Source organism: Sciurus vulgaris (genome assembly GCF_902686455.1).
Source record: "Sciurus vulgaris genome assembly, chromosome: 3".
Lineage (NCBI taxonomy): Eukaryota > Metazoa > Chordata > Mammalia > Rodentia > Sciuridae > Sciurus > Sciurus vulgaris.
The window spans coordinates 128,494,910-128,507,881 of NC_136463.1; the positions used below are offsets into that span (position 1 = coordinate 128,494,910).

General features: G+C 43.5%; 1 protein-coding gene across 1 annotated transcript in view; it reads right to left on the reverse strand.

Annotated features, from left to right (window-relative positions):
* Positions 1 to 9,192: 9,192 nt before the first annotated feature.
* Positions 9,193 to 12,972, reverse strand: part of CHRNA1 (cholinergic receptor nicotinic alpha 1 subunit) — a 31,146-nt gene continuing 27,366 nt past the window's right edge. Inside the window, exons 9-11 of the mRNA XM_079135031.1 lie at positions 12,079 to 12,302; positions 10,239 to 10,478; positions 9,193 to 9,919 (exon numbers count right to left, since the gene is read on the reverse strand). Coding sequence (XP_078991157.1) covers positions 9,788 to 9,919; positions 10,239 to 10,478; positions 12,079 to 12,302 — 596 coding nt within the window. The 3' untranslated portion in view covers positions 9,193 to 9,787. The remainder of the gene's footprint in view (positions 9,920 to 10,238; positions 10,479 to 12,078; positions 12,303 to 12,972) is intronic.

A 12,972-nucleotide genomic window follows, 5' to 3' on the forward strand; every position in this document is an offset into this window, starting at 1 on the left:
AGGGTGCTGGAAATGGAACTCAGGCTCTCACATGTGCTTGATAAGTGCTCTCTCACTCATCCGCACCCCAGCCCTTCCCTGGACTTTATACCTCTAAACTGTGCTGTTAGGATTAAAGGAAAGACAACTACGCTACTTCTGTCTTACCGTTGCCACCTAACACCTATTGTCATGGCTCCTCCTGGTGCCCCTGGTGTCACCACGGGAAGCCCATATAAAGCATGAACAGTCTCCCCAAATTCCAGTCTCGCCAGAACCCAGGTAGACTATCCATGAGGCTAGCAGAGAACCTCCCCTCTATTTCAGCTAAGTTGGTGTGCATGGAGAGAGGCATCCCATTGCTTGGAGAAGAATCTTGTGCATTGAATCTTGTGCCACGGCAGAAGTTGGCTGTCAGCTCTGCTGCCTCGCTCCTCACGATGGCAGTGGCTTCAGCAAGAAGGGCCTGGAGTGGGGCAGACCTAGGTCTGAACACTGTACTCTCTTGCTTCCCTTTTAACATTAGCCTAACTATTTCTTTCTCCTAAACACTGATTTCCTTGTTTACAAAATGAGGATAATAGAAACTTCTTTGTGTAGGGTTGTCATGGGAATTGAAATGAAGCATGTTTCAGAGGTGTCCAAGTGAGACACTTGAGAGAGTGAACAAGGGTGTTATGAGTAATGCCACAAGGACCACAGGTGTGACCGCTTTTGGCCCTGCAGACTGGTACCCTAATTAAAGGGCCTGTGCTGTTTACTCAGTGACTCCTTGTACTATTTTGACATTTGCTTAAGACTGTGATTTAGCAAATAAAGATGGTTTGAAATATCACATGCAATGTACTTATATTAAAAAATTATTCAGTTTATCTGAAAATCAAATTTTACTGGATATACTGTACACTGGCAACACTCTTTCCTCTGAAAGACCCAAAAAGCTAGGTTACAAAGGTAAAATCCTTTTACAACTAATATCACCAAAGGGATTGTCAAGAAACAAAGTGTTTATTTTTAGTCCCCAGTAGTCATTAAGGTTGTTTTCAAACTGGAAGTAGGAGAAGGAGAGGAAGAAGATCCCATGAGGTGAATGTTATGCTTTAGTTGCAGCGTCCCCCAAAAACTCACATGTGAGACGATGCAAGAAGGTTTGGAGGAGAAATGATTGGGCTATAGCCTTAACCTGATCAGTGAATTGATCCCTGATGAGATTGACTGAGTGGAAACTGGAGGCAGGTGGGGTGTGGCTGGAGGAAGTGATTCAGTGAGGGTGTGGCTATGGGTACATATTTTGTATCTGGAGAATGGAGTCTCTGCTTCCAAATCATCATGTGAGCTCCTTCCCTCTACCACACTCTTCCGCCATGATGTTCTGTCTCACCTGATCCCCAAGGAATGGAGCTGGCCTTCTATGGACTAAGACCTCTAAAACCATGAGCCCTCAAACTTTTCCTTGTTTACAGTTGTTCTGGTTGGGTCTTTAAGTCACAACAGTGAAAAAGCTGACTAAAACAGTGAGGAAAGCTGGGGGGAAGACCTGCCCCTGGGGACCAAGAGATCTGCTGAGAACAAAGACACCATAGACCCTGCAGGGCTGGAGGTTTACCTGAGGTTAAGGACAGTGATGCCTTTTGGGGAACGATGGCATGGGAAGCTGGGAGGCAGTCAATGAGTTACATGTTTAATTCCTTGAGAGTGGAGGAGTTACTGGTCACTGATGTTAAGGAACAGGTGCCATCTCCCTTAAACCTGACATTGGCAATGAGTTATTCACCTGCCAGGTTCAGAGACTGGCTGGGCAGAAGCCTTAGCAGAAGAGACAGCCTAGCAGGCCTTGTTCTCCACCTGCTCCTTTTTACAGTTCAAAGGTGATTTATGCTTTCTCTTTCCTGTTGGCATGACAAAAGATTGTAGGAGGAAGCTGAAGCTTGGCCATCTACACTCAGGTCTTCAAGAACATCCCAAGTGTGTGCAGGCAGGAGTATGAATAGGGAGGCCCCATGAGCTGGCTCCAAGGGTCAGAGGATGCTGCTGTGGGGCCAGGGGCTCGGTGGAGCTTCTCTTTGGAAGGAAGTAGTGTTTTCAAGGCATTTTAAGGTGTGAAGTGAGGGATGCAAGCAATTTGGGGTCCTTTGGCTCTTCTCAATGGATCTGTCCCCCCTTATTACCCACAGACAATTGGGGGTCCTTGAGCTCCTATAAATACAGCCCCCATGTCCAGCATCCTTTCCCTTTGGAAGCCCTGGAGTGGGAGGGAAGGAATTCAACCTGAGCACTATCCTGAAATCAGATGGTCAGGTAGAACAGGCAATTTGAAAGCCTTTGAAAAAGTTAGGCAGGAGACAACCTCAAACTCTTGTTCACCTGGGCTGAGGACAGGAGAAGCAGTGGAATGGAGTCCCTGGGTCTCTCTTTCCTCTTCCTCTTTCTAAAACAGTCAGGGTCATCACAACATACTCCCCTGATGCTCACCCACCAAACCCCACATCCAGATCCAGAAACTGGAGGAAGAAGGTGAAGGGCAGACTCAAGGGCAGAGTCCTGTCTTCGGCCCATCCTTTCCCTCCTTTGGAGGCAAGCATTTCTTCTCATTTGATAATTCTCTCACTCAGGTTTGGGCACCAGCTGGTTTCCACTCTAACCCTTGTCCCTGGAGATCTGTTTTCTTGATCATTCTCACATCCTACAAGGCAATGAAGAGATGACCTATTCTGAGGCATTCTCAGTGCTTTGGACAGTCAATTCTTTGTTGTAGACCTGTCCTGTGCATCGTAGGACATTTCACAGCACCTCTGACCTCTACCCACTAGAGGTTAATAGCACCCCACTCCGCCGGAGTAACAACCAAGTTATCCCCAATGGAATCTTTCTAGTCTAGGTCATAGAAAGGATTTGGAGCTCAGCAATGACTCCTGGAGGCTCCAACATCTCCCCATCAATCTCTAAGCAGTTCTATTTCCTAATGTTTGCTCATTCCCCTAAACAAAGTCTGCATTTTGAAAACCTGTCAGCTTTGTAGAGCGAGGATCAATACAGAATCGTCCTGCAAATATAAGGCTTTCCTTCAGAGAGACAGGTAAGGCCAGCTACTATTCCTTCCTCCTAAGGGGAGAAGGTATGCTCTGTGTGTTCAGGTTTACAAGGAAACCCTCATGTTCCCAAACTTGATGAGGCCCAAGGGAGGGGAGAGGCAGGAAAGGTGGTCAAGTGCATTTGCTGAAGCCCTGGATTCTAGGTCAGCTCTTCCCCTGCTGGCTGTCAGAGTGATTCAGGACAAGACTCTTATCTCAGAGATAAGTAGCTAGCTCTGGTTCACACATTTCAGCCCCAATCTCTTGTTTGTAAGACTAAAGTTCTGAACTGGAAAAATCTGAGATGCTATTAGTGATCTAGACCAGAGAGTGGACCACTGGTGGTTGGTGAACTAGATTTGATTGTATTCAGTTGGAAAAAAATTATTGATTCTGAGAGTATGACCTTCCTACTTTTTTTGTTTCATTCTTAGAATAAGATATTGGCAACTTCATATGAGTCCCTGAAAAAATTATTTGAGCTATTTTACATAAACTCTACAGTTGGGGAATTACTAACTAGAATCTTGGCCATCCCATGTGATGATGGGCAGATAGGTTTCGGGGCTGGAGCAGACATTCCCATTCAGATGCGTAACCAGGAGCCCACAGCAAGCGCCTTTCATGACAGGCGGGATTTCTCTGATACCATGGATTCTAGCATAAATCTTATCTTCCATTCGTAGCCTTATTATCCACAGAAACTGAAGACAACAATTTAACATGCATTTTGGCAGTAGCAAAAAATATCTATGTACTCCGTTTTTGACAAGCAGCTGAAAAATTATTCTCCATTAGAACGTGTTTTTTAATTAGCTGTGAAGCTCTGTTGCTTTTTGATTTGACTGAATTAATTTAAAGTGAATGACAATGCATTTGAACATACTGGACCAATGAAGCCTGAGAGACTATGGGAAAGCTATGTGAGTCAGATATGACTACTGCCTTCGAAGGGGTTCACTCCATGAGACAAGAAAAACACTATGGTTATGGGAAGATAGAGCAAAGGCATGAGATGACCTGTCTCAATGTGTGGAGGCAGATGTCACTGTTTACAGGAGACCAGCATTATGAGCAAAAGCAACATCAAATGAACCAGACCCCATGTGCAATCTGGGAGCAGCAACTGTGTGATCACACTAGTATACTTGATTCCTGGCACTGAGTAAATGCCCAATCAATGTTGGAAATTTCGATTAAAGATTAGTGTAAGTGGATGTTCTGGCTAAAATAAGAGTTACTAAGCACTATGCTTTTCTTGGACTTAAAACTATTTAAGAAAAGCTTTCTGTTTAAACAAGTTTTATTGCATTAAGGGATACTTTTCTGAATTTGAATTCACTAGTTGTAGTACTTATTGTTCAGCACAAGAGGGAGCTGCTGCCCATTTTATTTAAAACAATAGTTCTCTAGGTTTGCCTATTCTTCTCAATGGTATAGTGCCATTTAACCATTGTTCCAAAAAATAGCCCACCAAAAAATTCTATCATAATTCAATACAATTTTTATCCAAGGAGCATTAATTTCTGAAATAAATTTCTCCTGAATTACATGACTCAGAGAAAAAAAAATGACATTTTAACTTTTTTATAAATGGATACCCTAGGTGAGGCTGGAGGATGTTTCAGATTCTTAACCCAGGTTTTCTCAGTAATGGAAGCTATGTTTATCAAAATACCACAGGGCTGCATACGAGGGCAGCAATACTGAGATAACAGCCATTACTAAGTGCCCAGCTCTTCAGACAGGTCAAAGTTTCTGTGAAATATTGGCAGAATTCAGGTTTCAAACTCAGGATGTACAATTTTCTTTGCAAAGAGCTTCCAAGTATAGACAATGAAGTAACCCAGATCCAGGTGAACTGGAATCAAGATCATCCAATATACACAATAACTCAAACTTGGGAGGTGATTAGTAAATACATATATCATTTCAAAGGATTTCTTGCTTTGCTGAAGGATTCTCTACAGAACTTTTTGTTTGTTTTTGTGGTACTGAGGATTGAACCCAGTCGCACACCAGGTTCTCTGTCATGAAGCTATACCCCCAGATTGGGTTAAGCTTTGATATTCTGGTCAAGAGGGAGCAGAGAATGATGAGGAGCATAGACATCTGAGGGACAGACCCCAGCTGTGGTTTTAGCTCTATAGTCTGGCAAGATGCTTGTCATATAGATGACTCAGTTTGTTTATCATAACATGGGAATGATGTGAACCACAGAGGGTTTTTTATTTGGTTGGCTTTTTTTTCAATACTAGGTCTCATTATGTTTCCCAGACTGGCCTCAAACTCAGGCTCAAGCAATTCTCCTACCTCAGCCTCCTGAGTAGCTGGGACTACAGGTGCACAATACTGCTCCTGGCTACCACAGAGGGTTTGTAACATATAAAGTACTCAGAACAGTGCCTGACGCAGTAAGTGTTGTTAGTGTCTTTATAGCAGAATAATTACATTCAGTGAGATGTAGTCAAAGTACACTTTGAATCATTAAAAGCCAAATAAAGGTTTAAAAAGTGCAATGAGATGGGGTGATGAAAATATTCTGGAATCATATGGTGGTGACCGTTGCACAGCCTGTGAGTATACTAAAAACCACTGGAATGTACACTTTCAAATGGTGACTTTTATGGTGTGTGAGTTTTATCTCAATAAAAATGTACTGGAAAAAAATTTCACTTCAGCAAATATTTGTGGACACACCAAATCCTCCTGGATTTGGTGGGGGATATGAAAGAAATTTAGGAAGTAATCCTTGCCCTGGAGGATATGATTTAGGGAGTGCCTGTAGAGGAAGGCGTCAGCCACCTTTCCCTGCTCACAGAGGAGGAAGTTGCTATCCACATTTGTTACCCCCAGACTCAGATGCACTAAGTAACTTCCCAAGATCCCACAGGAAGTGGAAGTATGGGTAGCAGGAACCAGCACTAGTCCCACTGCCTTCTTCAGGTAGAGACAGTGTTGTTGAGGACAGAGGATTCAAATACATAAAGCAATTCACAAAGTGGATGTGTCAGGAGACCACTGGGCACAGTACCTGTGGTAAGAAAGATCCAGAGGAACTCAGGCCAGAGTAGCTGGTGGCCAAGAAGGTTTTCTGCAGGCAAAGGCCTTTGGGGATGGCCTTTTGCCTCCATAGGGTGAGGTTGACATTTTCCCTCTGTAGGGTGGACACAGTGAGAGCCGATGTGCTTGGGGATGTGTAAGAAGTGCTCACGGAACTAGAATGGTATGTATTCTCAGGTGGAGAAGTGACACAGTAACAAACAGGAACATGTAGGGCTTCCAAGTTAATGTCAGCATTCACCTCAAAACCGCTGAAACCATAGGCAAGTGTTGTAAAGGTAGAATGTTCATGAGAGAGTGAGAGAACTCTGATGATAATTTGGTTGCTTAGTTATTCATTCACTTATTATTATTGAACAAATGATTTTAGCACCTTCCTGACTAGTACCTGAGAATATTAATATGATATACTGTAATATAATGTAATATAACATAATATATTGTGCTTTAGGAAGATTTTAAGCTAGGACCTGAAATGAAACACAAGAAAATACTACAAAGTGATTAGTGGCCTATAAGGAAGGGCTACAGGAGAATGGAAACGGGCTGAAATACAGACCGTTCAAGAGCTTAATTTTTCTGGCCAAACGGCAGTACTCTTACCTTAGATTCACTTATCCAGGCCTTCACTGGTGGATAGAAAGGGAAGCAAGATTTGGTGAAGAGATGAGGTTCCCTCCTCATTCTGCTTCCCACTGTCCCTTTGGTTCAGGTCCCTGAATGCTGGGTGACCCACTTGTCTAATCCTGGGTTTAAATTTGAATGAATTTCTGTTGCCTTAAGGCACCTCTGGTACCAGGAAACTCAGACATACAGTATCCCTCACTTTCCCAAAGGCCCTGTTCCTCACCGAGGTCAGCAATCCAAAGACTTAGGGATTTGAGTTCTGAAAACTCCCCGCTCCACTTGCACTCTGTCCACCCCTCCATCACACGTCCCTGCCTCATGTTGGGGTTCCTCTGCAGGATCCTTTTTTCCTAAGAAGCCATCCTGCCATCTGGACAGACTCCCCAGCGGAGCCACACAGGGGCAACCAGGGCTGGCCCTCAGCAAACACCTCTCAGAGGGGGATGGGTCCCAGCACCCCTGCCTCCCCTCCTTTTCATCAGTCGCCTTCTGGAAACAGGGCCTTCCCTACGGGACAAGATGCAGAGCACTAAAATCTTTGGCTTGGCAGCAGATTGATGGCACTGATGTTTGGCTGTCGCAGTACACTGTGGCATTGCTGTGCCAAGCCTGCTGGCTCCCAGGACCAGGGGGTGAGCGGGGAACATGGGTAGGGCATCACTTTTGGGGGAAAGGCGGATCATTTGATGTAAGGGAAACAGAATGGGAGCAGGAGTTAGCAGATCTGGCTTGTCACTCCCCAGCTCTGTGACTTGAGGGAGGCCACTTCTCTGGGTCCTAGCTTCCTTGACTATGAAGTGAGGGTAGGGAATGAAGTGGTTTTTTTTTTTTTTTTTTTTTTTTTCTTCTTTTTTAGTTTCTTCTCTGAATCTATAGTCAGTGTTCAGGTACTGAAGCCTCGGGTTTGCTCTTTTCTTAATAATCATGATAAAATACACAGAACATAAAATTTACCATTTTAACCATTGTAAGTGTGTAGCTCGGTGGCATTAAATACATGCACAATTTCGTGCCATCATCACACTATCCATCTCCAGAACTTTTTCATCTTCCCAAAGTAAAACTCTGGATACATTAAATACTACCTCCCTACTCCCCTCTCCCCCAAGTTTCTGATAACCTCTATTTTGTTTCTATCTCTTTAAATTTCAAGGTATCTCCTATAAGTGAAATCATAGAATATTTGTCCTTTCTTCAGGCTTATTTCACTTATCCTAATGTTTTTGAGGTTTCTCCACCTTGTAGCATGGATCAGAATTCCATTCTTTTTGAAGGCTGAATATTACTCCGTTGTACATACACCACATTTTGTTTATCCATTCACCCTCAGTGGACACATGGATTGTTTCTTTCTTTTGACTCTTTGCTTCTTTGAACATTGGCATACAGGTGTCTGTTCAAGTGTCCACTTTTGATTCCTTTGGGTGAATACCTGGGAATGGAATTGCTGCATCATATGGTAACTCTGTGTGTAACTTTTTGAGGAACTGCTAAACTGTTTTACCTTTAAAATGGGGAAACTGTTTTATCCTTCAGTGAAGACACCTTGCCCTTCTACAGGTGTGTGATGAGGCGTCCCTTGGAGGATGAAAGCCACCTGGGCTCAGACAGTCTCCCCTGACTATATAATTCAACATTCTCCCTGGAGCTGGCATGGGTCAGGTGTGTTTTGAAGACTGGTTTCTCATTCTAGGGTAAACTATATTGAAACTTAAAGTTCACTTCAGAAAGAAAATTCATTTTCTCTCTTGCTTCTTCCAAATTTTAGAAATGGTGATTCCCTGTGCACACATTTCTGGTTTCATTTGTGGTAAGTGAGTCCCAAAAATGATTGGTGAAAGGACTGAGGGGAAAAAATGCAGGAAGTGTAATTGGGAAGGTGGAAAGATAATTGACCGCCAAGACTGAAGTGCTCAAGAACACTGAGCAGAGTTACAGAATGGCGGTTAAGCAGGGGGTGACCAGGAGAGCAATTGAACAGATGCCTGACCCCGCCTTTGGAATCTCAAGGTCTGGGTTCAAATCTCAGTTCTTCTACTAATAGTCAAACTTAACCTTCTTGAAATTCTGTTTTCTCCTTTGTAAAATAGGGACATTACAGGGGTGGTATGAAAATTGTTAGAATGAAATAGAACCATATAGGCAAGATGATTCCCATGGTGCCTGCTACTCACGTTCAATAATGTTACACCTGTTTTCCTTGAAACTTTAGACTCAAACCCAGGTGCCCTGTTAAATTGGGACACCTGGGGCTCAGGTGTAGTGGTAGAGGGCATATGCAGCATGAACAAGGCCCTAGTTTCAATCCCCAGCACCTCCCCACCCCCCCAAATAAAACTCAACTGAGAGCCACCCCCCCCCCGTTCCTAGAAATCTATTTTATTTATGTTTATGGTTTTGTTGTTGTTGTTTGCAGTGCTAAGGATTGAACCCAGGGCCTTGTGCTTGTGAGGCCCACACTCTACCAACTGAGCCATATCCCCAGCCCTAGAAATCTATTTTAAAACAGAGTTTTGATGCAATTTGGTGATCATTCTGGAAATTACTTTATTTCCTTTCTACTGTTTCCTCTCTGAAAATCAAGTGGTTAATCTTTTTGGGTCGGGTAGATGAGGATTTCCTGGTAGGTACAAAACTGATTCTTAAGCAAAGGACTCTACTTCTTAAACAAGAAAGAAGAAAGAAACGAAGAGAAGAGAAGAGAAAAGAAAGACAGCAATTAGTGATAACACCACAAAAAAATATTGGCTATCCGGCAAAACTCTTCCAGATACTGTTTGGAAATGAACACTTCTCTAAAGGGTCCAGTTGCATTTACTGAGAAGGACTCACTCTCCAGAGAGACTTAGCAGGAGTGCTGAGAGAAGCAAAGGGGAGTCACTCAGAGGCCATGTCCTCATGTAGACATACATCATTATCATTAATAATAAGTGCAGAACATTGCATGCTTGATAAGTGAGAGTATATCTAAGTAGACAAATCCTTCTTTTTCTCCATTTTCTCTGCTCTGGTGGGTCTTGGGGCAGAACTTGGCTCAACACAACTTCTCATCCTTGCTGATTTAATTCGATAAGCCGACCCGCAAACACCGCCAGAGTTCCGATGAGACAAACGAGCATGAAGACTCCGAGGAGAATGTGGTCCATCACCATCGCGACGTATTTCCACTCCTCCGACGCCTGGGAGAGACGAGAGTGTCAGAATTCTGCTGAGGTGATTATTAGACTTACAGTGTCCATGCTACATATAATCAATGGCTCCTTTAATCTGTAGGTCTCAAAACCCTCAACATCCTTTGGCTGGCACGATCTTTAGCTTTTGAATAATAATTCACACCATGATGAGTTAATAAGGTGACCTAGTGGTCCCCAAGGTACATGTTAGTTTGATGGCTGCATCCTGAATGCCAGCTTAACTGTCAAACCAAACCCATTTGTCTGCACTCATGCATTTGATCACTTAAATCCCGAGGTACCGATTTCAAGCTACAGAGCTTACGTTATTGGACTCCTGGTCTGACTTCATAGTCTCTGCAATGTACTTGACGCCCTCAATGGCACTTTTCACCTCGGGGTGTTTGATCAGGGGAGAGTGGAAGCCCATAGGCGGAGGCCCTGGCTTCCCAGAAATGTCAGAAATATCGATATCTTCTGTAAAAATCTTTTTGTCCTGCTTGTCTCTCGATGGTCTTTTCATTGTGGAGAAAAACATGACATTTGGGATAGTGTCAATAAAAACCTAATAAAAAAGAAATCCATATATGAGAATTATGGTCAACACAGGCAAACATCAAACTCTGAATTAGCAACGTAATCTTGGGTAAGTGAGCAATGTAATCTTGGTCAAATCATTCAACGTATCTCAGCCTCAACCTTGATAGTCTCCTTGTCTTTAAAACTAAAAAACCATGCTAGATGTTCTCAAAGACTCCTTCATATCCATTCGTGACATGTCAAATTACACTGGTCGTGATGACGCTGTAATATGAGCAGCTTGCCACCAGAGGGAGCCTGTGAGCAGCCGGCTACCTCTTAGGACACCAGCGGGGCTTTCACTTCAGAACCCCCTGTAGGCAACAGAAAGGTCCTAGCTACTAGTTATGTAGTTAAAGATACTCACATATAAGTTTCCAACCCACAAAATATGTAGACTGTTTTCTTCTCTTTCTTTATAAAGAAACTGCAACATGGTATTGCCAGGAGTCAAGCAAGACTGCTAACAGCCTCCGAAGAGTACATGGTAATCAATAGTTTCTCTGGCAATTCGTGAATTGCCAGAAGATCCTAGGTTTTTGTGTCTCTGTGAAGTTTTATCCAAAAGTGCGTATATTTGGACTGTGAGTGTAGATCAGTAGTGGAGTGTTTGCCTAGCGTGTGTGAGGCTCTGGCTTAATCCCAGCACCAAAGTAGGTAGGGGAGAGACATATTTGAAATGTCAGCACATTTTAAAATTCAGCAATGTAAACATTTGAGACAAAATTCCTCACTTTTGGGTTGTTTCCTCAAACCCCTTGTTTTAGTCAGCATTTTTGCCACTGTGACCACAAACCTGACAAGAACAATTTGAGAAGAAAAGTTTATGTGACATTCAAGGTTTCAGAGGTCTTAGTGTCCATAGATGGCCTACTTCATTGCTCTGGGCCCAAGGTGAGGCACAGCATCATGTTGTGGGGGAAAGCAGCTCAGGACATGGCAACAAGGAAGCAGAGAGAGCTCTGCTCACCAGGAACAAAATATAAAACCCAAATGCACAACCCCAGTGACCTGCCTCCTCCAGCCACACCTCACCTGCCTAGAGTTACTACCCAATTACTCCCTATCAGTGGATTCAGCTACTGATTAGGTGCAAGCTCTCCTTACTCAGTCATTTCATCTCTGAAAAGTCTTGCATTGTCTTAACACATGAACTTTTGGGGGACACCTCACATCTAAACCCTAACACCCCTCTTCCATCTAAATCTTATTCTATTCTCAGCTGATTATTTTACCAGCAAAAATAAGCAAGTTTAGTCACAAATTGAAAGGCATGCAAACAGAAATCTTTAGAATGTCTCAGCATAAAAAGACAGGGATTTATTCATCTCTATTCAAAGAGAGTTTTTAAGTTTGAGTTTAGAGTGGGCTTTATAAATTGTCTTTTTTTGTTTGTTTGTTTCTCTCTCTCTGGGAAGGTCACATGAGTTGTCCCTAGAAAGAAGACAAGGAAAGTTCCTCATCCAAGTCCTCTAAAGTCCAGGAAGGACATCAGTTCCTAAACATGAACAACTGTTGGCTAGAACATCACTGGCTGTTGAATGGGGGACCTGGAGGTGTCCTCCCTGGGTGCTGCCCACACTCACCTTCCGAACCCACTCAGGCATCACGTGGGTGCTGGGAGAGCGGTGGTGCGTGTTGATGACAATGACAGTGATGATGATGGATGCAATGACGAAGACCATGGTGAATAACATGTATTTTCCAATCAAGGGCACGGCACTGGAGGTGGAAGGGATCAGCTCCACAATGACCAGAAGGAACACGGTCAAGGACAGTAAGACAGAGATGCTCAGCGTCATTTTCTCCCCTAGGAAGACAAAAAGAAGAAACCCACCCGTGATGGACTGAATTGCCCATCTCCCATTTATATATTGAAATTCTAAACCTCAGGACCTCAGAATCTGACTGTATTTGGAAGATAGGGCCTTTAAAAAGGTAATTAAATGAAGTTATGTTGGGGCCCTAATCCAGTATGATTGGTGTCCTTCTGTTATGGTTTGGACCTGAGGTGTACCCCAAAAGCTCACGTGTGACAGTGCAAGAAGGTTCAGAGGAGAAATGATTGGGTTGTAAGAGTCTTGACCCAAACAGTGATTTAATCCCCTGATAGGGATTAACTGAGTGGTAACTGAAGTTGTAGGCTGTGGTTGGAGGAGGTGGGAATTGGGGCGTGGCTTTGGGGATATATTTGTGTATGGCCAGTGGACTCTCTGCTTCCTAATCACCAGGATGTAAGCTGCTTCCCTTCACCCTCCTCTCCTGCCATGATGTTCTGCCTCACCTCAAGCCCTGAGGAATGGAGCCAGCCTTCCCTTCTATGGACTAAGATTTCTGAAACTGTGAGCCCTCAAATAAACTTTTCCTCCTCTACCATTGTGCTGGTTGGGTCATTTAGTTACAGCAGCAGAAAAACTTTTAAGAGAGAATGTGGACACAAGGCATGTGAGGACACAGGGAGAAGGCAGTCATCCGCAGGC